This window comes from Dunckerocampus dactyliophorus, chromosome 5 (assembly GCF_027744805.1).
Source record: "Dunckerocampus dactyliophorus isolate RoL2022-P2 chromosome 5, RoL_Ddac_1.1, whole genome shotgun sequence".
NCBI lineage: Eukaryota > Metazoa > Chordata > Actinopteri > Syngnathiformes > Syngnathidae > Dunckerocampus > Dunckerocampus dactyliophorus.
The window spans coordinates 13,083,444-13,105,040 of NC_072823.1; the positions used below are offsets into that span (position 1 = coordinate 13,083,444).

General features: G+C 39.7%; 1 protein-coding gene across 3 annotated transcripts in view; it reads left to right on the plus strand.

Moving 5' to 3' along the window:
• The window catches only part of cmip (c-Maf inducing protein), a 51,338-nt gene that overhangs the window by 13,060 nt on the left and 16,681 nt on the right, over positions 1–21,597 (plus strand). For 2 of the 3 annotated variants that reach the window (XR_008570361.1, XM_054775779.1), the window contains exons 2-8: positions 11,120–11,245; positions 17,185–17,235; positions 18,070–18,231; positions 18,740–18,781; positions 19,128–19,190; positions 19,275–19,355; positions 19,486–19,589. Coding sequence is in view for 2 of the 3 variants with exons in the window: in XM_054775779.1 (XP_054631754.1) it covers positions 11,120–11,245; positions 17,185–17,235; positions 18,070–18,231; positions 18,740–18,781; positions 19,128–19,190; positions 19,275–19,355; positions 19,486–19,589 (629 nt within the window). In the remaining variant the exon portion in view is untranslated. Of the gene's footprint in view, positions 1–11,119; positions 11,246–17,184; positions 17,236–17,596; positions 17,659–18,069; positions 18,232–18,739; positions 18,782–19,127; positions 19,191–19,274; positions 19,356–19,485; positions 19,590–21,597 lie in introns of those variants that run through there. The other variant, XM_054775780.1, reaches the window with a different exon arrangement.

The window sequence follows — 21,597 nt, forward strand, 5'->3', positions numbered from 1 at the left end:
AAAAATTGCGCTTCAATAAATAATGAACAATGGGTATTATTCCATAATAGGAACGTGAATTAGCTATAAGCTATACGGGTGATGCCAGCTGTTGTGTGGGGTCACGACTGCTTCATGGGTGCGGGAAGTGGTGGTGACAATGCACATCCACACTGGAACAATGCGCATTGCGCATGCTATTGTCGTGCACTAGACGTAAACACTACTTGACAAGGTGTAAATAAGGTGTGCGGGCACGTGGTCAGTTCAGGCCAATGCACACCATTTGCGAATTGGGTTCCAAGTGCGTAATTTATGCATAAACAGAACGTAAACCGTGTGCGAACTAGTCTCCATGCTTTTCAGGCGTGCCATAAATACATAAATAAATGACATGCACTGTCACGGCTAATTGCGGGACTGTGTGGAAGCAAAATGTGTGCAAGTGTAATTGCCGCTTTTCTCCTCACTTGCATCCAAGGGCATCATAAAGGGGGGGAAAGTTAGGACAATTCCAAGGGCCCCTGATTGACAGGGTAGTAACAGTTAAATATCTACATTGACCAAAAGTTCCTTCTTCCATATTCACTGACTACCCCACCATAGCTACATGAAATGGTTTGGTCCACTACCACCTTCACCGTGCTTGCTAACTGCAGCTTGTCGGCAGTTGCGGCAGAGCAGAGTGAAACAATGCTGCCAGTGCCTAGTAAAATAAAGTCTGGGAGTCAAAAAAAAGGGAAGGAGAGAAAGGTGAGAGAAGAGAGGCAAACAAAAAGGGTGTCAATATGTGACACGTTTTTTTGTAGCATAGCCAGTCTGTGTGTCATAGAAATTAACCTGTTAGCTTAATGTCCACAATGAAATAAGCTAGCAGAGTGTTAGCGTGTTGCGTTAACCTATATCGCACTCTTTTTTTAACTAACATTTAATCAGCGCGGGGCATGTATTATTAAATCAGTTGTCCTTCCCCCATTTACCAGATGTAACAACAGATGAGTCAGCAGCAGCCCTGTCTCTCCATAACTTTACCCCTCCCTGTCCCAGTAAGAAGGTGAGTGTTCAATGACATGTCACTTAGTATCATTGCAGGGAGGCTGGGGGAATTACAACTATATAGAATATATGGAATATACAGAATTTCAAACACAAATGATTTGTCCACATAATGATTCCATTTCAACTTTATTTTCTTGTTGGCAGATTTAAACGTTAATGTACTGCGTATTTAAATTTTCTTTTAAGCCTTTTCATAAATGTTAAAAACATTTTGGAATTTTACAATTAAAATAACATTGTGACTGTAAAAGATGGCCTTTAGCACATTTATGTTCTCTTACATCAAATAGTGAATTGCATACTTATATGCAGACTGCTGCATGGACAACTCACTAGCAGTAAATATTACACAATAAGAAGCAAGACATTTGCAAACGATTAGAGTTGGAGTTATGTAACGCTCTTGTTGGGTCAGTCAAGGTTGTAGCGATGTGGTGACAACAGCTGGCCTAAGGTGATTTAAATTTTTCATGGGGCCCAGAATTCCTGGCAGCGGCACTGCTTGTACCACTTTGCGTGTGCACTCGCCAGCTGCCCCGCCTCCACCCACTGGGACAAATAGATGAATGACTGATAGGAGGGTTCACTCACTCATCTCATTCCGCTATAGAACCAACGCGCCCAGGTGTTGAAACAGCTGCCGGACAACAGTCTATTGATAAAGTTAAATCAGATAGATATGTTTGTGTTGTCACCGTGACCTCAACGCTGACATTTATTCTTTATGTATTTTTATAGTGGAACCCGTTTATGTCGACGCCCCTCGGACTGGTTGAGGCCCCTCGGACTGGCCGACTGACGTCGGGCCCTTGCATCCTTTAATTTTTCAGTATGCGGCCCTCGGTGGAAAAGCTTTGGACACCCCTGCCATATGTCAGCCTGATTTCAATAAATGACCCTGAACTTTGAGGAGTGGTGGAAACACAAACCACACAGACGTCCAACAGTTCAAAAATTCTTAGTAATAAGTTCCTGGGATTTTGGTGGAAAAGGGGCTTTAGTTCTCAAAACGCCACCAACGTTGCTACAAAACCCAACAAGGGTTTGGAAGTGAAAGCCGCGTCTGTAAAAAGCTTGTTAAGTCTGCCATCAAAAACCAAACCTGCATCACATTTACGTAAGAGGAGTGATAGAGCAAGCATACACTTCCTGTGTTGTGAGTGGCTCACAAAAGACCTGAGATGAAAGGAAACTGGGTGCGGCACAAGCTTGAGGGGCTCATTGTAGGAACATTACAGTGGCCTTTCACAAAGCCATCAGGGAGGTGTCTTTGTGTTGTCATTACATAAAGAGTCAATGGTTCTAGGCCAAAAAATCATTCAGTTTTTAATTTTTGTCAGAGAGAATTTTAATTGCTGATGGTTACTCATAATCAAAGTTGCTTTCAAACAGAGCTCAAGGTTTTTAAGGCTGCTTTTTGTTTGTCATAATAATGCACATTGCACCATTTCACCCGAGGTACGCCACAAATTTCCCTATTTATATTTTCTAAACAGTTCAGGTATATTTCATATTCCTGGTTCATTTTTATCTATCATCTGTACCACATAACTCATAGTGTGCTGCGGATGGATGGGCACCTACCTGACTTAGGTATAAACTGAAAAAAAAATGCTCATTTTGATTGCAGTATGAGACTATTCAATTCAACAATTCAGCATGGTGGTTAGAATTGGTTATGTAGTAGATGTATCTGACCTCATACAGGCAATACGGTATAAACAAAATGGTACAACGTGTATCTCAGAGATATTGTAGAGACAGAAGGCAAAGACAGTGTAGCTTGTCCTCCTGTTGCCAGTGCATGAGAGAAGATAGCAGTTGAATAAGAGCATATTCCTTTGTATATCATCAGCAAAATGAGGCAGATAAAAAAAAGTAATGGGACAAAAGACAATTTGGATTAACACTCCACTGTCAAAGCCAGAGCTGTTATGAGAGAGAGTTCTCACTAATAGGATATGCGTTTCAACACTAACATGGTCTGCAGAATCAGTATTGAATAACGTGTTATGTCTTCTATACTATTTTACCTCATGTTTCATTCTCTAAAGGCTCTAGCCTAAAAAGGAGCATTATAATGGTTATTAATTCCTGTGCTCTAGACCAGTGGTTCCCAAACTTTTTACAGTCGTGTACCTCTTCAGACATTTGACCTGAAGCCATGTACCCCCTACTCCTGCACACTTAAAAAACATAAACCTTTTTTTACACGAGCACTGGTAAATAGATAAGTAATCGTCCTACATATCTTTTATTCCAGTCTGATGTTGGCATACTTCTGTTTGAATGGGTTAAATTTGAGCTTCACTCACGATGGCTATGGTTTAAGGAAGGCCAAATCCCTTTTGTGTTATTTATATGGAGACGTTTGTTGTTCTCTCCAGAACTTTACACAATGGCATTAAAGATGCTGCCATTCCCATCCAGTTACCCATGTAAGACTAGATTTTCAGCACTGATCGCTACCAAAACAACACTGCTGCAAAACGGCACATAAAACTCTGCGTCTGTCACTCACGCACATCAAACTATGCTATTTTCATCTTCTCACTGGAAAACAAACTCAAGGCTTGCACCAGTCAGTATTCATTTTGTGTATTTTTGTTTGATTTTGATTTGCTTTCATACATTGGTCCTTGACAATAGCATTAGATTACTATTCGGTCTGAAGCGCACCTTTTACACTCTTTTTTTTTTTTTTTTTTTTGAACCAGTCCGTCAGAGGTTTGACAGGAAAGATGGGCTCAAAGAGGTTGGTGACCACTCTGATAAACCCTCTCAGATCCAAGATTTGTCTGTGAATAGTGCCATTAACATGATAAACATTTGAGAAACCTAAGTAATGTGCTTTTTGGAATGTTATTTGAACAATTGTATAGCTGACTTCTGAGTCGCTTCTCATTGCTAGTTACTCCTAGTTAATTGGATCATGTAGCCATTATTTAAAATAAGCAATTTGTTGATCTCATACAGAACCTTGCTATGAATTGACTTTGTGAAATTTGAAACTGCTATGTATGTGAGTGTGTCGAGCACAAACCATCTTGGGCCTTAAACACTCAGACCTCTTTTTACAGAAAGCAACCATAGCAAACCACAGACCGCAGTTAAAAAACTCACAGCTGAAAAGCTGTTTTCTTGTGTTAGGGTACTTTAGGTCACCAGTGTTTTCTTCCTTCAAGTTTATGAGCAACAGTTCAGTTCCTCATTCATTGCAGAAGTATCATTCAGGGAAGTGACGCTTAAAAGCCTCATCGACGTCGCACAAGGGGAGTCCAGCAGCCATGCATGTGTTCCATCGTATAATGTCCCTGAACTATCATATGACATGTTTATGATCATGTGTGATCAATGTGTTTGTCACAAATAGGGTCCTAACACAACTTAACACTTAATTTGGATCATAGGATCACGTGACAATGTCCTAATATTTGAGAGGGTCCCTCTTCTGATGACTTGTAAATACAAAAGCAGGGAAGACAGGATGTGAAATGATTCTTGCTTGATGACAGGAACAGGAAAAACTGTTGTCTGTCAACAGAGGCTATGCGGTTTTCTCTCTGAGTGTGATACAAACGCAGTGGCTGCAGAACTGCATGTGTGTTTTATGTGTCAATACATGTGATGTATACAGTGCCCTCCACAAGTATTGGAACAGTGAGGCCAATTCCTTTATTTTTGCTGTAGACTGAAAACATTTGATATCGTTTAGCGTCAATTTGTGCAACAATAAACATTTCAAAATGCACCTGCATGGTTTTGTGACTCGGTTAAATAAAAAAGCTTGTTTGTCCAGTCATATTTTTCGCCTCGTCCTTGTGCACCGAATCCGTGTATCGTCTCACCTCGTGACTTGGGTGTCTCATGACACCCGTAGTAAATAGCATTGAATGTCTACGCTCAGTTTCGTATTGAGTACGATAAGTTTTGCCAGTGGAGACTACATTTAGAGGTGAAAACAACATGAAATCCAGAGCGCTGTCTTTGGGTGAAGTATAAGCTATTGTGAATCTGAGAGAGGATGTAAAATCAATGAAAACCATTGCACAAACATTGGTCATAGCCACTACAACCATTTGGAATGTCCTGGAGAAGAAAGAAACCAGTGGGGTACTAAGTAACATAAGTCGAACAGGTAAACATCATGAAGGAGAACATCAGCAGGGGATGGCAGAGATACGATGAGAGCTGTAAAAAAAGACCCTAAAACAACTTTTGGTGACATCAACAATGACTTGCAGAGGGCAGGAGTGTTCATAGAAGACTTCATACATAAAATGTTTGCTCCACAATTTGGAGGAAATTTATCTGTCCAAAAAGCATTTGTTTTGAGAATTTTTAAGGCACATCTCTGTGCTTTTTGGCAAATTCTGTTAAAATGAAGAGTTGATAGCGATACCTTCATTCCTCTCCACTGCAGGTTGCTCCTGATGTCACCAAAAATTGTTTTAGGGCTTTCTTTACATCTCTCACCGTTTTTCTGTCATCACATGCTGATGTTTTCCTTGATCTACCTGTTTGATGTCTGTTGCTTACTCCACCAGTGGTGTCTTTCTTCTTCAGAACATTCCAAATGGTTGACCAATATTTGTGCGATGCATTTGATTGATTTTCCATCGTCTTTCAGATTTCTCACCTTTAGACAGCTCTCTGGTTTTTATGTTGTTTTCACCTCTAAATGCAGACTGAACAGTAAAAGCCTATCCTACCTATTTTTTGTGACTTAATTATTTATTTATTAACTTACTTATTTAGTGTTTTTCAACAACCAGCAGAAGATGAACCGAGAACATTGCAAAACTGTTAACTGTTACTTCATGGCAAAGTTGCTGAGAGCACTTAAAGTGAGAGTTTAAAATGTTGAGCCTCTTTTTGTTACCTGACCTATTTAGTCCAATGTGACTATTAGTGCAAAAGTAAACATTTTGTACTATTTGACACAAATCTACATTTTATTTGATGCCTGCTTTAGAGTAAAACTAATACATGGGAAATGAATTGTTCAATAATATATTTTTTTAGTTCAAAACAACACAATTAACAAAATAAAATAATTTCAATATTGGTGTTATAGAAATGTGTCCTATATAAGGAGTATAAATTGTCCAGGGTTATGATAGCACAGGTCTATCCAACCTGCAGCACTATTAAAACTACTTTGAAAAAGTGAGCTATTTTAAGTGACTGCCAACAATTTTAGTTTATTTACAAAGTACATCTCCACTCAGTGTGCTCGTTTGTCATTAAATACAGGCGTCATGTTTGAATAGAACACTTATAAAACTGCTAAGAGGTGAAGCAAATATTCTTTGGTGAACTACTCAACATCAGGTGGTGAGCTACCGCTAGCATATGAGCTACGGTACTTGTTGGAGACATAGCACTGTTTAAAGCTGGACACGCTACGTGTTTGTTGAACAGCTCAGACATATATTTTGAGGACAAGCCATAAGTATTATAATGATAACAAGAGAGCAAGATTGTTAAGTGACACTTTAAAAAGCAAGTTAGCATGACTGTCGTAGCCACTTCAAGCTCGCCCGTGATCTAGCCGGCTACCGCCGGAGAGCCAGTGCCAATATACGTATGTACTGTATATAGCATATGCAGTATAAACATCCACACAATATATTTTCAAGTTTTCAAGTTAATTTTTAAGGTGTGACAGCTTTTATTTTGTAGTGGTGGGCCGCCACGATCAATTACATGTAGCGGAAACTCTGTATTTAGTGTTATTTAGTAATTGAATAAGCAATGTAATAGGACACTCCCGGGGAACCAAACACACGTCATATGCGCCAATTATTGTGCTCACATGAAAAATGGGTGGGTTCAAACAAAAGATGCTCTCTTCTTAGTTGTGCATCTGATCCAAATGTAAATACTTGGAAATAAAAGCTGAAATGTTCTGTGGTCTCATATTCATCTTTTGATGTCAAACCCAAATGTTTTCAGTCTACAGCAAAATAAATGAATTGGCCTCACTGTTCCAATACTTTTGGAGGGCACTGTATATATTATTTTCACCGTAACAGTAACAAAAACGAGAACGGAGAAGAACAGGGGGCACCTGCATTTATTTCTCGGCGTGTGTTTGTTGAAGAGACTAATTTGGTTAAGGAGACTGAGGGCAGCAAGAAAAAAACGCTCCAGGCAAGTGGAGACTATGGAGTATAATACCACAATGTCCCAAGACATACGGAAATAATTAGCTTACCATATGTCTTTGTCATTTCTGGCTGTTCAAACTTGTTTTGTATCTTATGTTTTGAGTTTGTACTATGAATGTAATGTGAATAAGGAGAAAATAAATGGACATGGGTACTTTTTGCACAATTGCTTTCTTCATCAGTGTTTGTCTGCCCTGTGTTTTTACCTGTTGGCTGACTTTCTCCCTGGAAACAACAAAAAACATACATACAGCTCCATATTCCTGTTTCTATGGTAACAGCAGTGAGAAGAGCAGCCAGTAGGATGATACGGAGCCTCCTCTATGATGATGGGAAGCCAAATAGAGGCAGAAGAATAAGACAACGCAAGCTGTCTGGTAGCAGGAAAGCAGAGTGTGGAGAAGACAGAATCATAGATGAAAGAAAGGACAGAGTTGTTGTGGATGAGATGCAGAGATGGAGAGGGAAAACGAGTCAGATGATAACATGCTCTTGTGCAGGATGAAGTATCTATGGCAACCTCAGCTGGTTATCAGAAAATTCAAGCCTCATCTGTTTTCTGCCATTCTGTACTGCCTCTCCTTGTTGAAAAGCACATTGCCACATCCACTTTTATCATACAATTTCATGTTGCACAACATGATGCAGTAAAAACACTGCACATGCATCCAGACCGAAGGGTACGTTTACTGTTTCTACACTAATATTTGCCATATGGATGCATTCACACACGTGTGTGTGAGGAGCCGAGACCAAACACCGTGCAGGCATTATCAATCCAGGAGGTGCAAAGCATGTGTGTTGCTTGTGTGTGTGTGTTAGACTGTCCGTTTTCTCCATAGAATGTAAGACTGGTGAAAATGAAAAGAACCACCTGTCTACTTGACACTCCAATGGGGCGTCAGGGCAAAAAGCAGACATTGACTGCTGCTTCCAAATGGGCTTGTGTTGATTGGAGCTGTAGCTCTGGAGGAGGCCAGAGAAAGGATTGTTTATCTGTCTGGATGGAGAACAAACAGGGATGCAGTGGATGGATACCAGGACAAACCATAGACAGCTGTTTCACTCAAAAGATTGAGTACAGTTACAGTAGTGTTCTTTGTCATACTATCATACGAGTACATCATTACTTTTTTTAAATCTTTTACTGTTAGTCCAGAAGTGAGATTTAATGTTCTATTTGGGGTATATTTTTACATTAGGATTTGAAACGTATGTCGTGTTTTCTTAAAGAAATGAAAAAGAATGTCCCTGCAGCCTTCTCCCCGTAAGGTTATAGCTTAGTGCTGCATTTCTAGAAGATTATGCACATCAACATAAACATGTGTGAAACTTCACGGATATGCACGGAAAGTTGAAGTTTTGGACAGGAAAAAGACTAGAGGTAAATAAACAGGACCCAATCAAATAGGAGTGAGATGGAATGCGGGACAGCAAACGGCAGAGCACCAAGGATCAATCTGGTGTCTTGCTGGTATGGAGGTGTCGCTAAAGAGGGGTCCTGCTTGCTAATTGCAGGAGCACACGCAAGCAGCCATGTCCCAAAACAAAAATCAGGGAGGAGCGCGAACCAAACCGAAAACAAAACGAAAACACTGTGGAGCTTCACAAATCCAAAGAGAGGAAAAGGTTAAAAATCAGCCACACATGGTGCGCATGGACAATTGTGTATGCCAAACGTAACTGCAACATATGTGCACAGGGAATGTTTGTGGCCCTATGGGATAGGATGTTGCCTTTTGGGTCTTCATCTTGCAATTGTATTTTGTAACAGTAGTCATACATTTAAAAATAATTTCATTTTAACAATTTAAAATACAATAATCCCTCATTTATTACGGTTAAATGTAAATTCCGGTGTATAAACCACACCCACTACATTTAGAGGAAAATCCAGATTTGTTCATATAAATAAGCCACACCGGTGTATAAGCCGTACGTGTCCACGTCATAAAATGACATATTGCTGTGCACACAAGTCCGTGAAGACCAGGCCGCTCTTTATTTGACAGGAGCCAATCATGAGCTTTAAAAAAAATTACGACGAGCTTGTCAACCCATTGGAAATTGCAGGAGGTCATTACTCAATATAGCAGTCTGACTCACGGTGTCATCTTACAAACAACATTAAACGCATCACACAGCAGCTTAACACTCAACAGGGACCAAGGAAATATACATTACATGTAGCAATACGAGTTTTAAATAAGAAACAGCAGCTATTTTAACATCTACCCATAATGCATTATTGCCAGAAGAGCAGTTAATTGGAGGACTAGCAACAAAGAAAATGGTGGATGGCGCTGCATTGCTGCCCCTGTCTACCAGAGGAGCACAGAGCCCAGAGGGAGGCTGACGTCATTGCAACGCCCCAATGAATGTGTTGCTCAGACGCAATGCTTTATGGGAAAACTTTAAAAGTTATTTTTTTCATTTCAAAATCATATTGGTACATGTTTGTATATTTGTCAGGTACACCTTTTGAGTGTTACAGTAAAATAACTGACACCATAACACCAAGTGACCAGTGTGGAATACTACTGTACATTTCATCAATGTTAAGAGTCTTTTGAATGCATTTTTATGTTTGAAAATGCTTAGTTTAGACAAGAAATGCAAAATTTTGGTTACATATGCGTATTTTTTGACTATTCAACCACAAAACAGCATGATTTATTAATGTATTTATGAAAAATCATGATAATGAATCCGCAAAATTTGAATGTGCGAGGGACGACTGTTATACGTAGATAATTGTTTGCTCAGCTAGCGAGGGAATTTTCGTAGAAAAAGATGGCTCCATGACCATCATTACATCTGAATGGGATGCTAACGAAGGTGATACCACCCAAAATGACCATCATTGGCATGTAGAGGCCCCACTCAAGTGTATCGTATCATTTGTCATTTGACACCACTAAAGAGCGAACCGACTTCAGAGGATAAATAGAATGGATCTTGCATCAGGCTCTCAGACTAGAACTATCCTATCTAGTCTGACTGGTGTGTGTCCCGCCTAGTCTTTGAGCATGAACTGATGAATCCTGCTCGATTGAGAGGCAAAACGTCTTAAGACAACCTGAACAGTCCAGTTGCGATCAATTGAAGGCCCTGAGAATGCAATGACCTGAATGAATGAGAATATTCACAGGCACATTCGTAGAAAAAGCTTGCTCAGCAAAGTCAAATAATTTCAGGTTTTCTTTGTGAAAATAGCACTGGAGAAAAAATAAATACGTGACTCGCAATGACGCTAATGTCTGGGAAATCAAATGATTCATGTATTGCCGTTTCTGCATCTCTGACATACACGAGCCCTATTTTCGACCCATCATGGCAATAGTGTTTTTACTTTAAACCTCTCTTCAGGTTCGGAAAACAAACAAGTTCCTATTTTCCTTGTGATTTTGTCTGTGCTTCATATTCCTTTGTTTAGATTTTTTCCCACCCACGCCTGCCACGCTGTAGTCTTCCTAAAGCCCTGCGTCAGGAAACTTGGGGTAATTTGTCAGTGGTTCTGTTATAATTTGCAAACGAGCAAACAAGTGGTGGCCTTTTTCACAGCAACCACCTCCAGCTGGTTAGACAACCAGGCTACACAAACAATGGTTTCATAAATAATGTTGCCACATTTGTGGGGTTAATAGTCATTGCTACATTTTTCCAGCATTTCATCACTCACTCGCTACATTTGATATGGTCACAGCGGACAGAAACCAAGCTTTGAACCACACTGTGATGATTTGTTTGTTTTTATGTCTGTTCAGGGCAAGTAAGGTACAATTTATTTTGTTTTCCACTCCCAGTGAAAAATGCTACTTTGTCCCATTTGTTGTTTTTAAATATGAACTGTGTACTGTAAGTGTGTGTTACAATGTCAATCTAATACGGGTTCTTCTTATTCACAGCCCACTGGTTACATGGAGACATCGTTGTCTTATAGCTCCATAGAGGACTTGCAGCTTCTTTCATGGGACAATGCACCAAAGTACTGTGTCCAGCTCAGCTTCCCCGGTGGCACTGTCCTGCTGCAGGTACAATACTTTTCGTAGTTATAGTGACTGGCATAAGACAAAGTGATATCTAAAAACAATGTGTAATGAGAATGTAGTTTGTTAGTGGATTTACTGTCCTGTATTTGCTTTTTATGTACAAAGGTCTTAGCTCTTTTGGTTGAAATGACCTTTTCCACAGCAGTCATTTTGACACAGTAAAACTTTAAAAGTAGGACAGTTACACAAATAGCTGCTAGTCATGTCACATTCAATTTTGGTCGCACTGTTTTGCACACAATCCCTGAAACCACCAGTGTACTCTTGACAGAGGTATCATTTCATTTAGGTTGAAGGTTTGAAGGCAGGGGTCTTTGATAAACAGATGCTTAACTGACGGGGCTGCCACAATCACGGTTTCACACATACCTGCTTTTAAGGTCATGGTTCAGTTTATTTTTGGTACAGTAAGCGAACAAAGTGCGAAACAAACACAATCAAACTTATTATCTTTTGTGTAAGCAACCTTAATGATATTTGAAATAGGACTCTTTTACGGACCTTTTATGACTCTGTGGTGGCCTCAGCCATCTTCTATGCTGTGGGCTGCTGGAGAGGGGGCAGCACGGACAGGGACAGGAGCAGGATCAATAGGCTGATCAGGAGAGCGAGCTCTGTCCTGGACGGTCCTCTGGACTCCGTGGAGGAAGTGGGGGAGAGAAGGATGTTGCCTAAGCTGACATCCATCATGGACAACACCTCTCACCCGCTACATGACACTGTTGTTTCCCTGGGCAGCTCCTTCAGCAGCAGACTGTTACACCCACAGTGTACGAAGGAGAGGTTCCGCAGGTCCTTCATACCAACCGCTGTCAGGCTCTACAACACCTGCACCACCTGAACCATGTTGTAGTCAATATGCATTTCTTTACACTGTACTCTTTACTTGCGTATCTTGCTTGCTTGCTGCTGTAACAACTTAATTTCCCCGCTGTGGGATAAATAAATTACATACATACATACATACAAATGAAACATAAAAACTACAAACCGCTTGCAAGTAATTATCCAGTTAATAATATTCCCCATTAAAATAAAAAAATCAATACATAGGAAATAATATGTAATAGTTTACAGCAGGTCTGTCCACATTTTTCCACGGAGACCTTTGATATATTTTGTACATCCAAACATACAATAGGTTACAGTATATTTCATTAATAGTGAATGAATTGTACTTTTACTGTAGAATATGCAGAGGGCCAATAAGAAACAAGCTGCAGCCCAAAAATGACCCCCAGACGGCGCTCCGGACACCCCGGGTTTAAAATGTTTCTTTTCACAAAGTGCAATCATGCAGACAAGTGCAACAATAATGGTTTGAACAGTCTGAATTATTGTATTTATAGTAAATCAATGTTTCTTATTAGTTAAAGTGCAGCATTAATAGTCCCTGCTTGTAGCCCTGTTGCCCTTCTCAGTTGAACAATAGCGGCACATTTCTTTCATCTTATCCACTTGTCTTTGTCCATTTATGTACCGTAATTTCCGGTGTATAAGACGCATGGTTATTTAAACCGCACCCATTCAATTTAGAGAGAGATTAGATTTTTACATATATAAGCTGCACATGTCCACGTCATAAAAAGACATATTCTGGTGCGCACGAGTCCGTGAGGACCAGAAAACTCTTTGACAGAAGCCAATCATGAGCTATGAGAAAACACAAGGAGCTTGTCAACCCATCAGAAATCGCAGGAGGTCATTACTCAATATGACAGTCTGACTCACTGTGTCATCTTAGATAGAAAGCTAAAATCATCACACAGCAACTTAACACTCAAAAGGTATCTAGGAAATATAAGACAAGTAAGAATACAAGTTTAAAATACATAAACAGCATTTATTTTAACTTCTTCCCATAATCGAGGAAAAGGCTTCTTGAGACGTCATCTGTACTTCTGTGAAGAAGGTGTCGGACGTTTTGCTCCTCATCCAAAGAGCTTCGTCAGCGAACTAATAAGTGCTGGTAGCTTAGGCCTTAAATACAGTAAGAGTGGGCGGAATTGGTGTGCCAACACCCTCCTACTATTGGTTCCTTACACTAAGCCTGGGCGGAGTAGTGGTATAATTCTATCCTGCTATTAACACCTCCGATAAAAGGGAAGTGTCGCTCCCTGAATTGGGTATGAACGACTCTGATACTGGCTCGTTAGCATACCAGAACAATAGATGCTAACGAGCCAGTATCAGAGTCGTTCATACCCAATTCAGGGAGCGACACTGTCCTCGATGGACAATTCCTGTACGACTGAGAGCCTACACAGACGCTTCTTCCCATAATGCAGAGCAGTTCATTGGCCAGTGGCTGTGGCTGTAAGGCCACCAGAGGGAGCTCAGGAGCTCCCGAGCTCATGAGCGCTCTCTGGTGTATCAGGACCATTCCATCATATTTGCCAACATGCTGAACTAGAATTAGGTCCAGATTTTTCTGGAAGGTGAAAGAGTTTCATGATTTTGCCTTTGTCCAGCACCACGTTTTGAAATAAAGCAGTTTTTACATGAAATTGAAATGTAGACTTTTCAGCTTTAAGAGGTTTCACCAAAATATGGTATTTTCCATGAAGCAATTCAAGAGCTTCCAATTACAGTGATTCCATTTTTTTTTATTGAAAAGTATCAAAAGTAAGTGTCATTGTCCAAATATCTCTTGACTTATGTGAAATGTGATCTCCATGTTAATCAGCGGAATTCAACCATTTACCCAATCACCACTGTTCATTCCATTATGAATGTTGGCGTCGACAAACCAGCCTTTGCCGTTTATCAATGCTTGCTGCCAGCTGTTCGAACCCCTGCCAGGCGGATCCATTTTGTGATTTTAGGCAAACGTCCAGCGATTGCTATCAGACAGCCAAGATCAGTCAAGGTTATGTTACTGTAGCGTACAGGAAAGTGCAAAACATGTCATGCTGTACATCTAAACACTGAACACATTGAACCTTCAAGGTCAAAATTGTATTTCTATAGGTTGTTATAGGAAATAACAATACTGTTCAAATTGCTACATAATTTTGCAAATGAAATAATCAGACATTATAGGCTCCGGCATACCTCTGTGACCCTAATGAGGATAAGTGGCATAGAAAATGATTGGATGGGTAATCAGACATTGATTAGACAAGTTTAGTTCGATTAAATTCTTCTGTAATTTTATATTTAAGAAAGAATTTGAAACAGGTTTGTTCCTGAATGCAGACGTAAAGTGAACTAAAAGGGTGTTTTAATGTATAGCAGAATGTCCACAAAACAACACATTACAACTCAGAAAGGCTAGTCCTCAAAATATAGGAAGAAAAATCGACAGTGTGCAAGACTTAACAAGAAGACATGGTGGACAAATTTTAGTGAGCCAATGACACTGTCGAGAAAAAGGAGTCAGTGCTGAGAAATGAGGCAGGAACAGAAACACGCAGACACGGAAAACATCAAACAGGCAAACACCAGTGGGATGGTCTGCCTCGTTGCTTTGCCTAGCACCAGAAACCATGCTAGTTAGTGGGCAGGAACAGAGCAATATTATACAGTCATTCCTCATTTATCGCGGTTAATTGGTTCCAGATAAGCGAATTTGTATGAAGTAGGATTCCCTATTTATAAATGGAATATTTTCATAGAGCATAAAAACCCTGTTTATGACCTTCTAAATATGGTGTTGAACATTGTTAGAGCCCTCTAGACATGAAATAACACCCATGTAGTCACCTTTACACTGGTATTACCCAACATAGTAGACATGATAACAAAAAATAATACATAATATAGACTCACACATGTCAGCATTGGCAGAGTTCCTTGTTGCTTCTTTTTTTACTTTTGGAACTTCTTGCAGTGCCTCATGTAATGCAGCGCTCTCATAGAGTCACACAGTCTGACATTACATACATATCAACTAGGGGTGTCACAAGACACCCAACTCACGAGGTGAGACGATGCGCGAGTTTGGGTCCTCAGAACAAGATGAGACGAGATTTTCACATTAATTTTTTTTAAAGTACAATGAAAAAATATGATTGGACAAACAGGCTTTTATATTTACGCAGTCACATAACAATGCAGGTGTGTTTTCAATTATTTATTGTACCACAAATTGACGCTCAAAGATGTTATTGTCAGCATTTTGTGAGATCAAATAAGCCACTGTTCTGATAATATACTGTATAATAATAATAAGAATAAATGATAATAATACAGCTCACTGTTTTTCTCTTACCTACATGTCTTTGTGTATTCACATCAGGGCTGTCCAGCCCTTACTCACTAAATATAGCAACAATGTAGCTAAATTGTCAACACCCTGATCTCTTCTACTTATGAGTTGTGTTATGAAACAGAAACAGTGATCGCCGGTGCTAGAAAGTTGGAGCTGAGTCAAATGCAATGAGTGTCAATAGAACGGCTCGGTGATTAACGGTGCAGACAAGTCCGAGGATCTACGTGGGTTGATTTGACAAATCCTAAGTAAAATTGATCAAATGAATGTAGAATTACTACAGCTTCTGCGTGGACATCAACAAGTAGCAAACAGCTGTTCAACTGCGAGTTAGGCTGTATTTCAAGGTTTGTGTAAAGCACCTAATGTGCGCTTCTAGTAATGCCTTGCAAACTGCCACTTCCATATTACTGTATTATCATTCATAGTAGCGGTGCCATAGTTCACAGTCTGATTGGCTTCTGGCTGCCCTGTTCTTGCGATACAGCTTTACTCCAAACGAGAAATCTTGTTATGTCAGGGTGACGAGATCTTGTGACTTCCCTAATATCAACGTGTCTTTCAATGCGGTTTCTGAATGTCTTAAACACTGTATGTATTTTAATTCATTTAGTCATTTTTATGCTTTAAAATGCATAATTTATGCCAAAAATATCTAATATCTAATTTCCTTAAAGGAAAACTGCACTAGTTTTGGAATTTTGCCCATTCTCCAAAATCCTTATGTGAGACAAACACATATGTCTTTCTCTTTTCTGTGCGTTGTAAAGATATAAAAACGGATAAAAACAGACAGCTTGAGCTGTCTCTTTAATGCACCTAATGGAATCCACCTATGATGCCTATAAATACCGCTATTGAAACACATCCAAAAATCTCCAACAAGGTTTTATGGTTTTATATACATGCTGTGACCATGTCGTAACAGGCACATTCATGATAACATGGAATACTTACAGTATTTTGCATATTTTGGCCATTTTAGCATTAGCGGAACTTCTTTGCTAGGTGCATTGATACCACATAGCAATATAGAAACAAACACCTACACCGAGCATTAACTTTTCCAAACTCGGAAATAAAAACACAGCAGCAGTGGTGTCAGCTCAAATATGGAGCTTTACCTTTTTGTAGTGGTCTGAGACGTTCACAACTCGTAGCTAGCCCGCGTGTTATGGCAAAGTGTCAATATGCCAGTAACGTAGTTCGACCAGTGTAACAATGTTAAAAATAATAATAACAATGTCACTGCAGCTTTGTTATAATATGCGTGTCACATTATATGGAAATGGAGCATTGTTGCCGCTTTTTGGAGTATTTTTCAGAAGGCTTAATAGGCAGAATAAGTGGGTCCCATAAGTGCAGTACTGAGCTGTTTTTATTTGTTTTTATATATTTAGAACGCACCGAAAAGAGAAAGACATATGTGTTCATGTCTCACATAGTGATTGTGGATGATGGGCATAATTCCCTTTATACATGCATATTTTCAGACTAATAATAGGCCATACTCAACCATGAAACAGCACTGGTTTATTAATTAATACATTTTGAAAAACAGTGATAGAGTGAAGCTGCAAAATCCGAAGTGTGATGTGGCGAGCGACGACTGTAATCTATTATATATACTGTACAGTATAATGTGTTCATTTACCTCATATTGCCTTCGATTAAGTTTGACGAATGACTTGTGTGTGTGATCCCACAGGCTGCTAACAGCTACTTAAGGGACCAGTGGTTTCACTCCTTACAATGGAAGGTAAGACTTTTTATCTACACTCAACAGAAATATCAAATCTGATACTTTTGCCTTTGGAGACGGCTTAAGGTAGAGAAATGAATATTTATTTCGCGGGTGTAAAGCTTTGGTGGACATTCCTGCAGGCAGCATGTCTACTGCACGCTCCCTCAACCATTGTGACATTTGTGGCACCGTGGCCTTCTATTGTGACCACCCCGTGCAATAATCATGCTGTCTAATGAGCATCTTGATATGCCACACTTGTGAGGTGATTGGATTATCTCAGCAAAGGAGAAGTGCTCAGTAACTTAATTTAGACAGATTTGTGAACAATATTTGAGAGGAATATGTCTTTTGTGTACATTTTTACATGTTTTAGCTCTTTGGGTTCAGCCCATGAAAGATGGCAGCAAACACAAAATTGTTAGGTTTGTATTTTTGGTGAGTATATTTAAGTCATTGGTACTGTGAATGCATCCTGCAGAATCCCTTAAAACATTATTTGTAGTAGCAGTAGCTCAGTAGCTAGCTAGCTAGCAACAGTAGGTCAACATGCCTCACAGCGCCATGCTGCACCCCAGTAGCTCTACAAGGAAGTGCGCATGAAGGAGTTCCAGTGGCTCACTGTTTCATCACAGACTTAAATCACCTCTAATGCTTCTCCAGCATTTTTCTAACTTTGTCAGTGGTGAGAGAAGGGATGCTGGATGGATAAGATGGCAGAAAAAAAATTCAAAACAACAAAAGTTTCCCCATTAAAACAGCTTTAAAAGGTTGAGGCCATGTTTTTGTGTTGGTTGTGTGAAAATACATACACAAATGTTTTATTTTCTGATCTTTTTTTTCTTGTAGAAAAAGATCTACAAATACCGCAAGGTGCTGAACAATCCAAGTCGTTGGGATGTTGTCCTGAAAGAGATCAGAGCACTGGTGGACATGGCTCTGACCTCGCCACTGCAGGATGAGTCCATCCACCAGGCCCCTCTACACATCATCTCCACTCTGTTAGCTGAAGTAGGTTCACACATGCAGGCACCATTATGTACACACCTGAACAAAATCTTAAAGCCGGTGGAAAATTAGTATTAGTAAAGTATTTGCATTTTGCACTGGTTGGTTATATCCAAATTGTAAGTACCGCTGTAAGAGACAAAAAAAACAGAGTAAGCAATATATTGAAAACTGTATCTAAACTCAAACTGCCTTAAAAAGTCTAATATAATACAAATATTTTCAATGATTTTGAGCTTTACAATATATGAAAACAGAGCTTTTATCCAGGAGAATCATTTTTATGTGTGCTACCTTTAGTATCTAATAACACTTTCGGTATTGTAATGTTCCTATTGGCTTATTTGTCCTGTTCCTGTTTGTCTCTGTCTTTTTGGCCTGGTTGGATTTGTCATCTCCTCTGAGGCTTTTTTAGTGACGGTGGTGCAGAAGCCTTGGCTTGGCATAAATCCATTTCCTGTATGTCTTCACTAAACTTTTTTCTTTTTTTTTTTTCATCTTCCACCCTCAGAACTCTAATCTCAGCCCACAGGATCATGAGAACATCATTGTGGTAAGTGCACATATTTGAAGTTTGTGATGTTTTTGACGTAAGATTTTCTTTGATTGTGCAGTAGAAATAGAAAATGTAAATATTAACTCACATAAAATAATAACATGCATGTTCCGTTATGGTTACAGAGGGGTATCTAATCTGAGGTTGCAATGTTTTTATTACTCACCTGTGTTTTCGCATGGCTTTTGCACCTGACTTGGCACAGGCGTTCGTTTCTACAGTATTCTCCTGGCTCTCAGTCAAGATAAATATGTGATAAGATGAGATATAGAATATTGTTTTTATCCGTCATCTTTTATGTATGTATGTGTGTGTGTGTATGCGTGTATGCATTCATTTGCAGGCCATTGCACCTCTTCTGGAAAACAACCACCCGCCCCCGGATTTGTGTGAGTTCTTCTGTAAGGTGAGATGTGACTGCATTGAATATACAGCTACTAGAAACCTGAATGCCGAGTACGTGCCATTGATGGTAATTTCTATATTGTAGCACTGCCGGGAGCGTCCACGTTCAATGGTTGTTATAGAAGTGTTCACTCCTGTGGTCCAGAGAATCCTCAAACACAACATGGTGAGAAATGCTCCACTCTGAAGCTGCAGGACTGTACGAGTATGAGGAATCACTGTTCCTTCACTGTCCAAGTCTTCAATCTTTGCTTAATCTTGCAGGTTGCTCATGTTTTGTTTGGGTTTTTTTGCAGGATTTTGGAAAGTGCCCTCGACTGCGCCTATTCACTCAAGAGTACATCCTGGCCCTCAATGAACTGAATGCAGGAATGGAAGTTGTCAAGAAGTTTGTTCACAGGTGAGAAACTTTCATAGTGAATGGTACCTTTTTGTGGGTCCAGAAAAATATTTTATCCAACTGGATACCCAAGAAATACAATGATTATCCAATCCAGTTGTGTGACAACAGTTTAGTTTAAGAATTAGTTGTGTTTCAAATCCAATACTTCCGTCAGTACACTTCAATAATGTCCCTTTTCCACTGTTGCGCACTTTGGTGTTACTGCTGGATTAAGTTTGAGTCTTGGGCGGAACCATGTCGCCTGTGAACTGAGTCAACACCAGTTTTATTTTCCATTGTCCTGGGGAGCTGTGTCATTATGTCACAGGGGTTACGCCTCCGATCAAGGAAATAACAGGACATTTCAAGTGTTGACCATTTTTTAAATCAACACACAACTCACTGTAGTCCTTGACACTGCACACAATTTACAGGTACAAATATAAATATAAAGGCGCAAAAATGTAAAAATGAAGGTGCAAAATGCAAAAGGTTTTTTTTGACAGAAAGATAAAAACATTAAACATTATTACAATGAACAATCGATATTTACACCCAAAACTGTGCCGTGAACATTAAAATAAACAACTGCAACTTACGCAAGTCCAGGCTCCAGGCAGGTCTGGCTTGTACCTGGGTCTTCTTTTGTGATGCCCTCCAGTGTTGCGGTGGAGTTCAGAGAAGTACCACATTGTGGTATTTAAGCAAGAAATTATCCAGAAATTCTGATGCTTCACACTCTCATTGGCTGATTATAGAGGCACCGCCTACGCTCTCATCTCATTGGCTGATTATCGGGGCACCGCCTATGCTCTCATCTCATTGGCTGATTATAGGGGCACCGCCTACGCTCTCATCTTATTGGTTGACTTATCCAGCGCGTCTGTGAGTTTGTGTTAGAGACAGGCTTCTCCCTTCCTCATCGCAGTCGCCCTTAAACTAGTTGATTGTTTTTGTTTTTCAGTTTTATTCATTTACAGTAATCTTATTTATTACCTTATTTTATATTGGAGTGTTACTCTACTATGTTTATGCTAACGTTTTCTTATATTTTTGGTGGACTATGAATATTTTGAATGGCCAAAGGTGGTGAGTTTGGGAAGATCTTGCAACGAATTAGGCTATTTACATGTATTTTACGCTTCGGATAACATAAAAACCCTATAACGTAAACGTTCTCAGAATTATTTACGTTGTAGGGGCGTCTACTGTACATTGTTTTTAGCCCTGATTCACCTCAGTGCACCCAATTTTACCACTTCCACCCCTCTTCACTCCTGTTGTGAAGAACCTTGGCGTTATATTTGACAGCAATCTCATGTTTGATAAACAAATTAGTTTTACGGTCAGAACAGGTTTTTTTCCACCTCTGACTTCTGGCAAAGGTGAAGCTCTTTTTATTAAGAGCAGATCTTGAAAACACAATTCATGTGTTCATTATCTTGAGGCATGATTATTGCAATGCCCTCTATACTGGAGTAAATCAGTTTCTCCCCCGCAGGCTCCAGTTTGTGCAAAATGCAGCGTTTTCTTTGGGGGTTTTTTTCCCCCCCTTTTCCAGCCTTCTCACTAATGCACCAAAACACGCCCATATCACTCCAGTTCTCTTTTCTCTCCATTGGCTCTCGATACAGTTTAGAATCCATTTAAAAATCCTCCTATTTATGTTAAAGGCCATTAATGGTCGTGCCCCAGCATACTTGTTTGAACTTTTAAGTGTCCGTCACCACTCCAGGGCCCTGCGGTCATCTGAGCATACAACTTCGGAAGTCCGGAGGACGCGATGTAAAAAATGGGGGGCTCGCTCTTTTACTGCCTTTGCTCCCAAGCTTTGGAACTCCCTTCCACCTGTGTTACAGTCTATCACGGAGCTATCAGTTTTGTAAATGTCATTTAAAAACTCATTTATTCAGACTGGCATTTGACACGTGATCAGTATAGGTATTTTTAATATGATTTTAATATGATTCTGTACATGTGCATCTATTTTTGTTTTAGGTGTTCTTATTATATTTTATTCGATGTT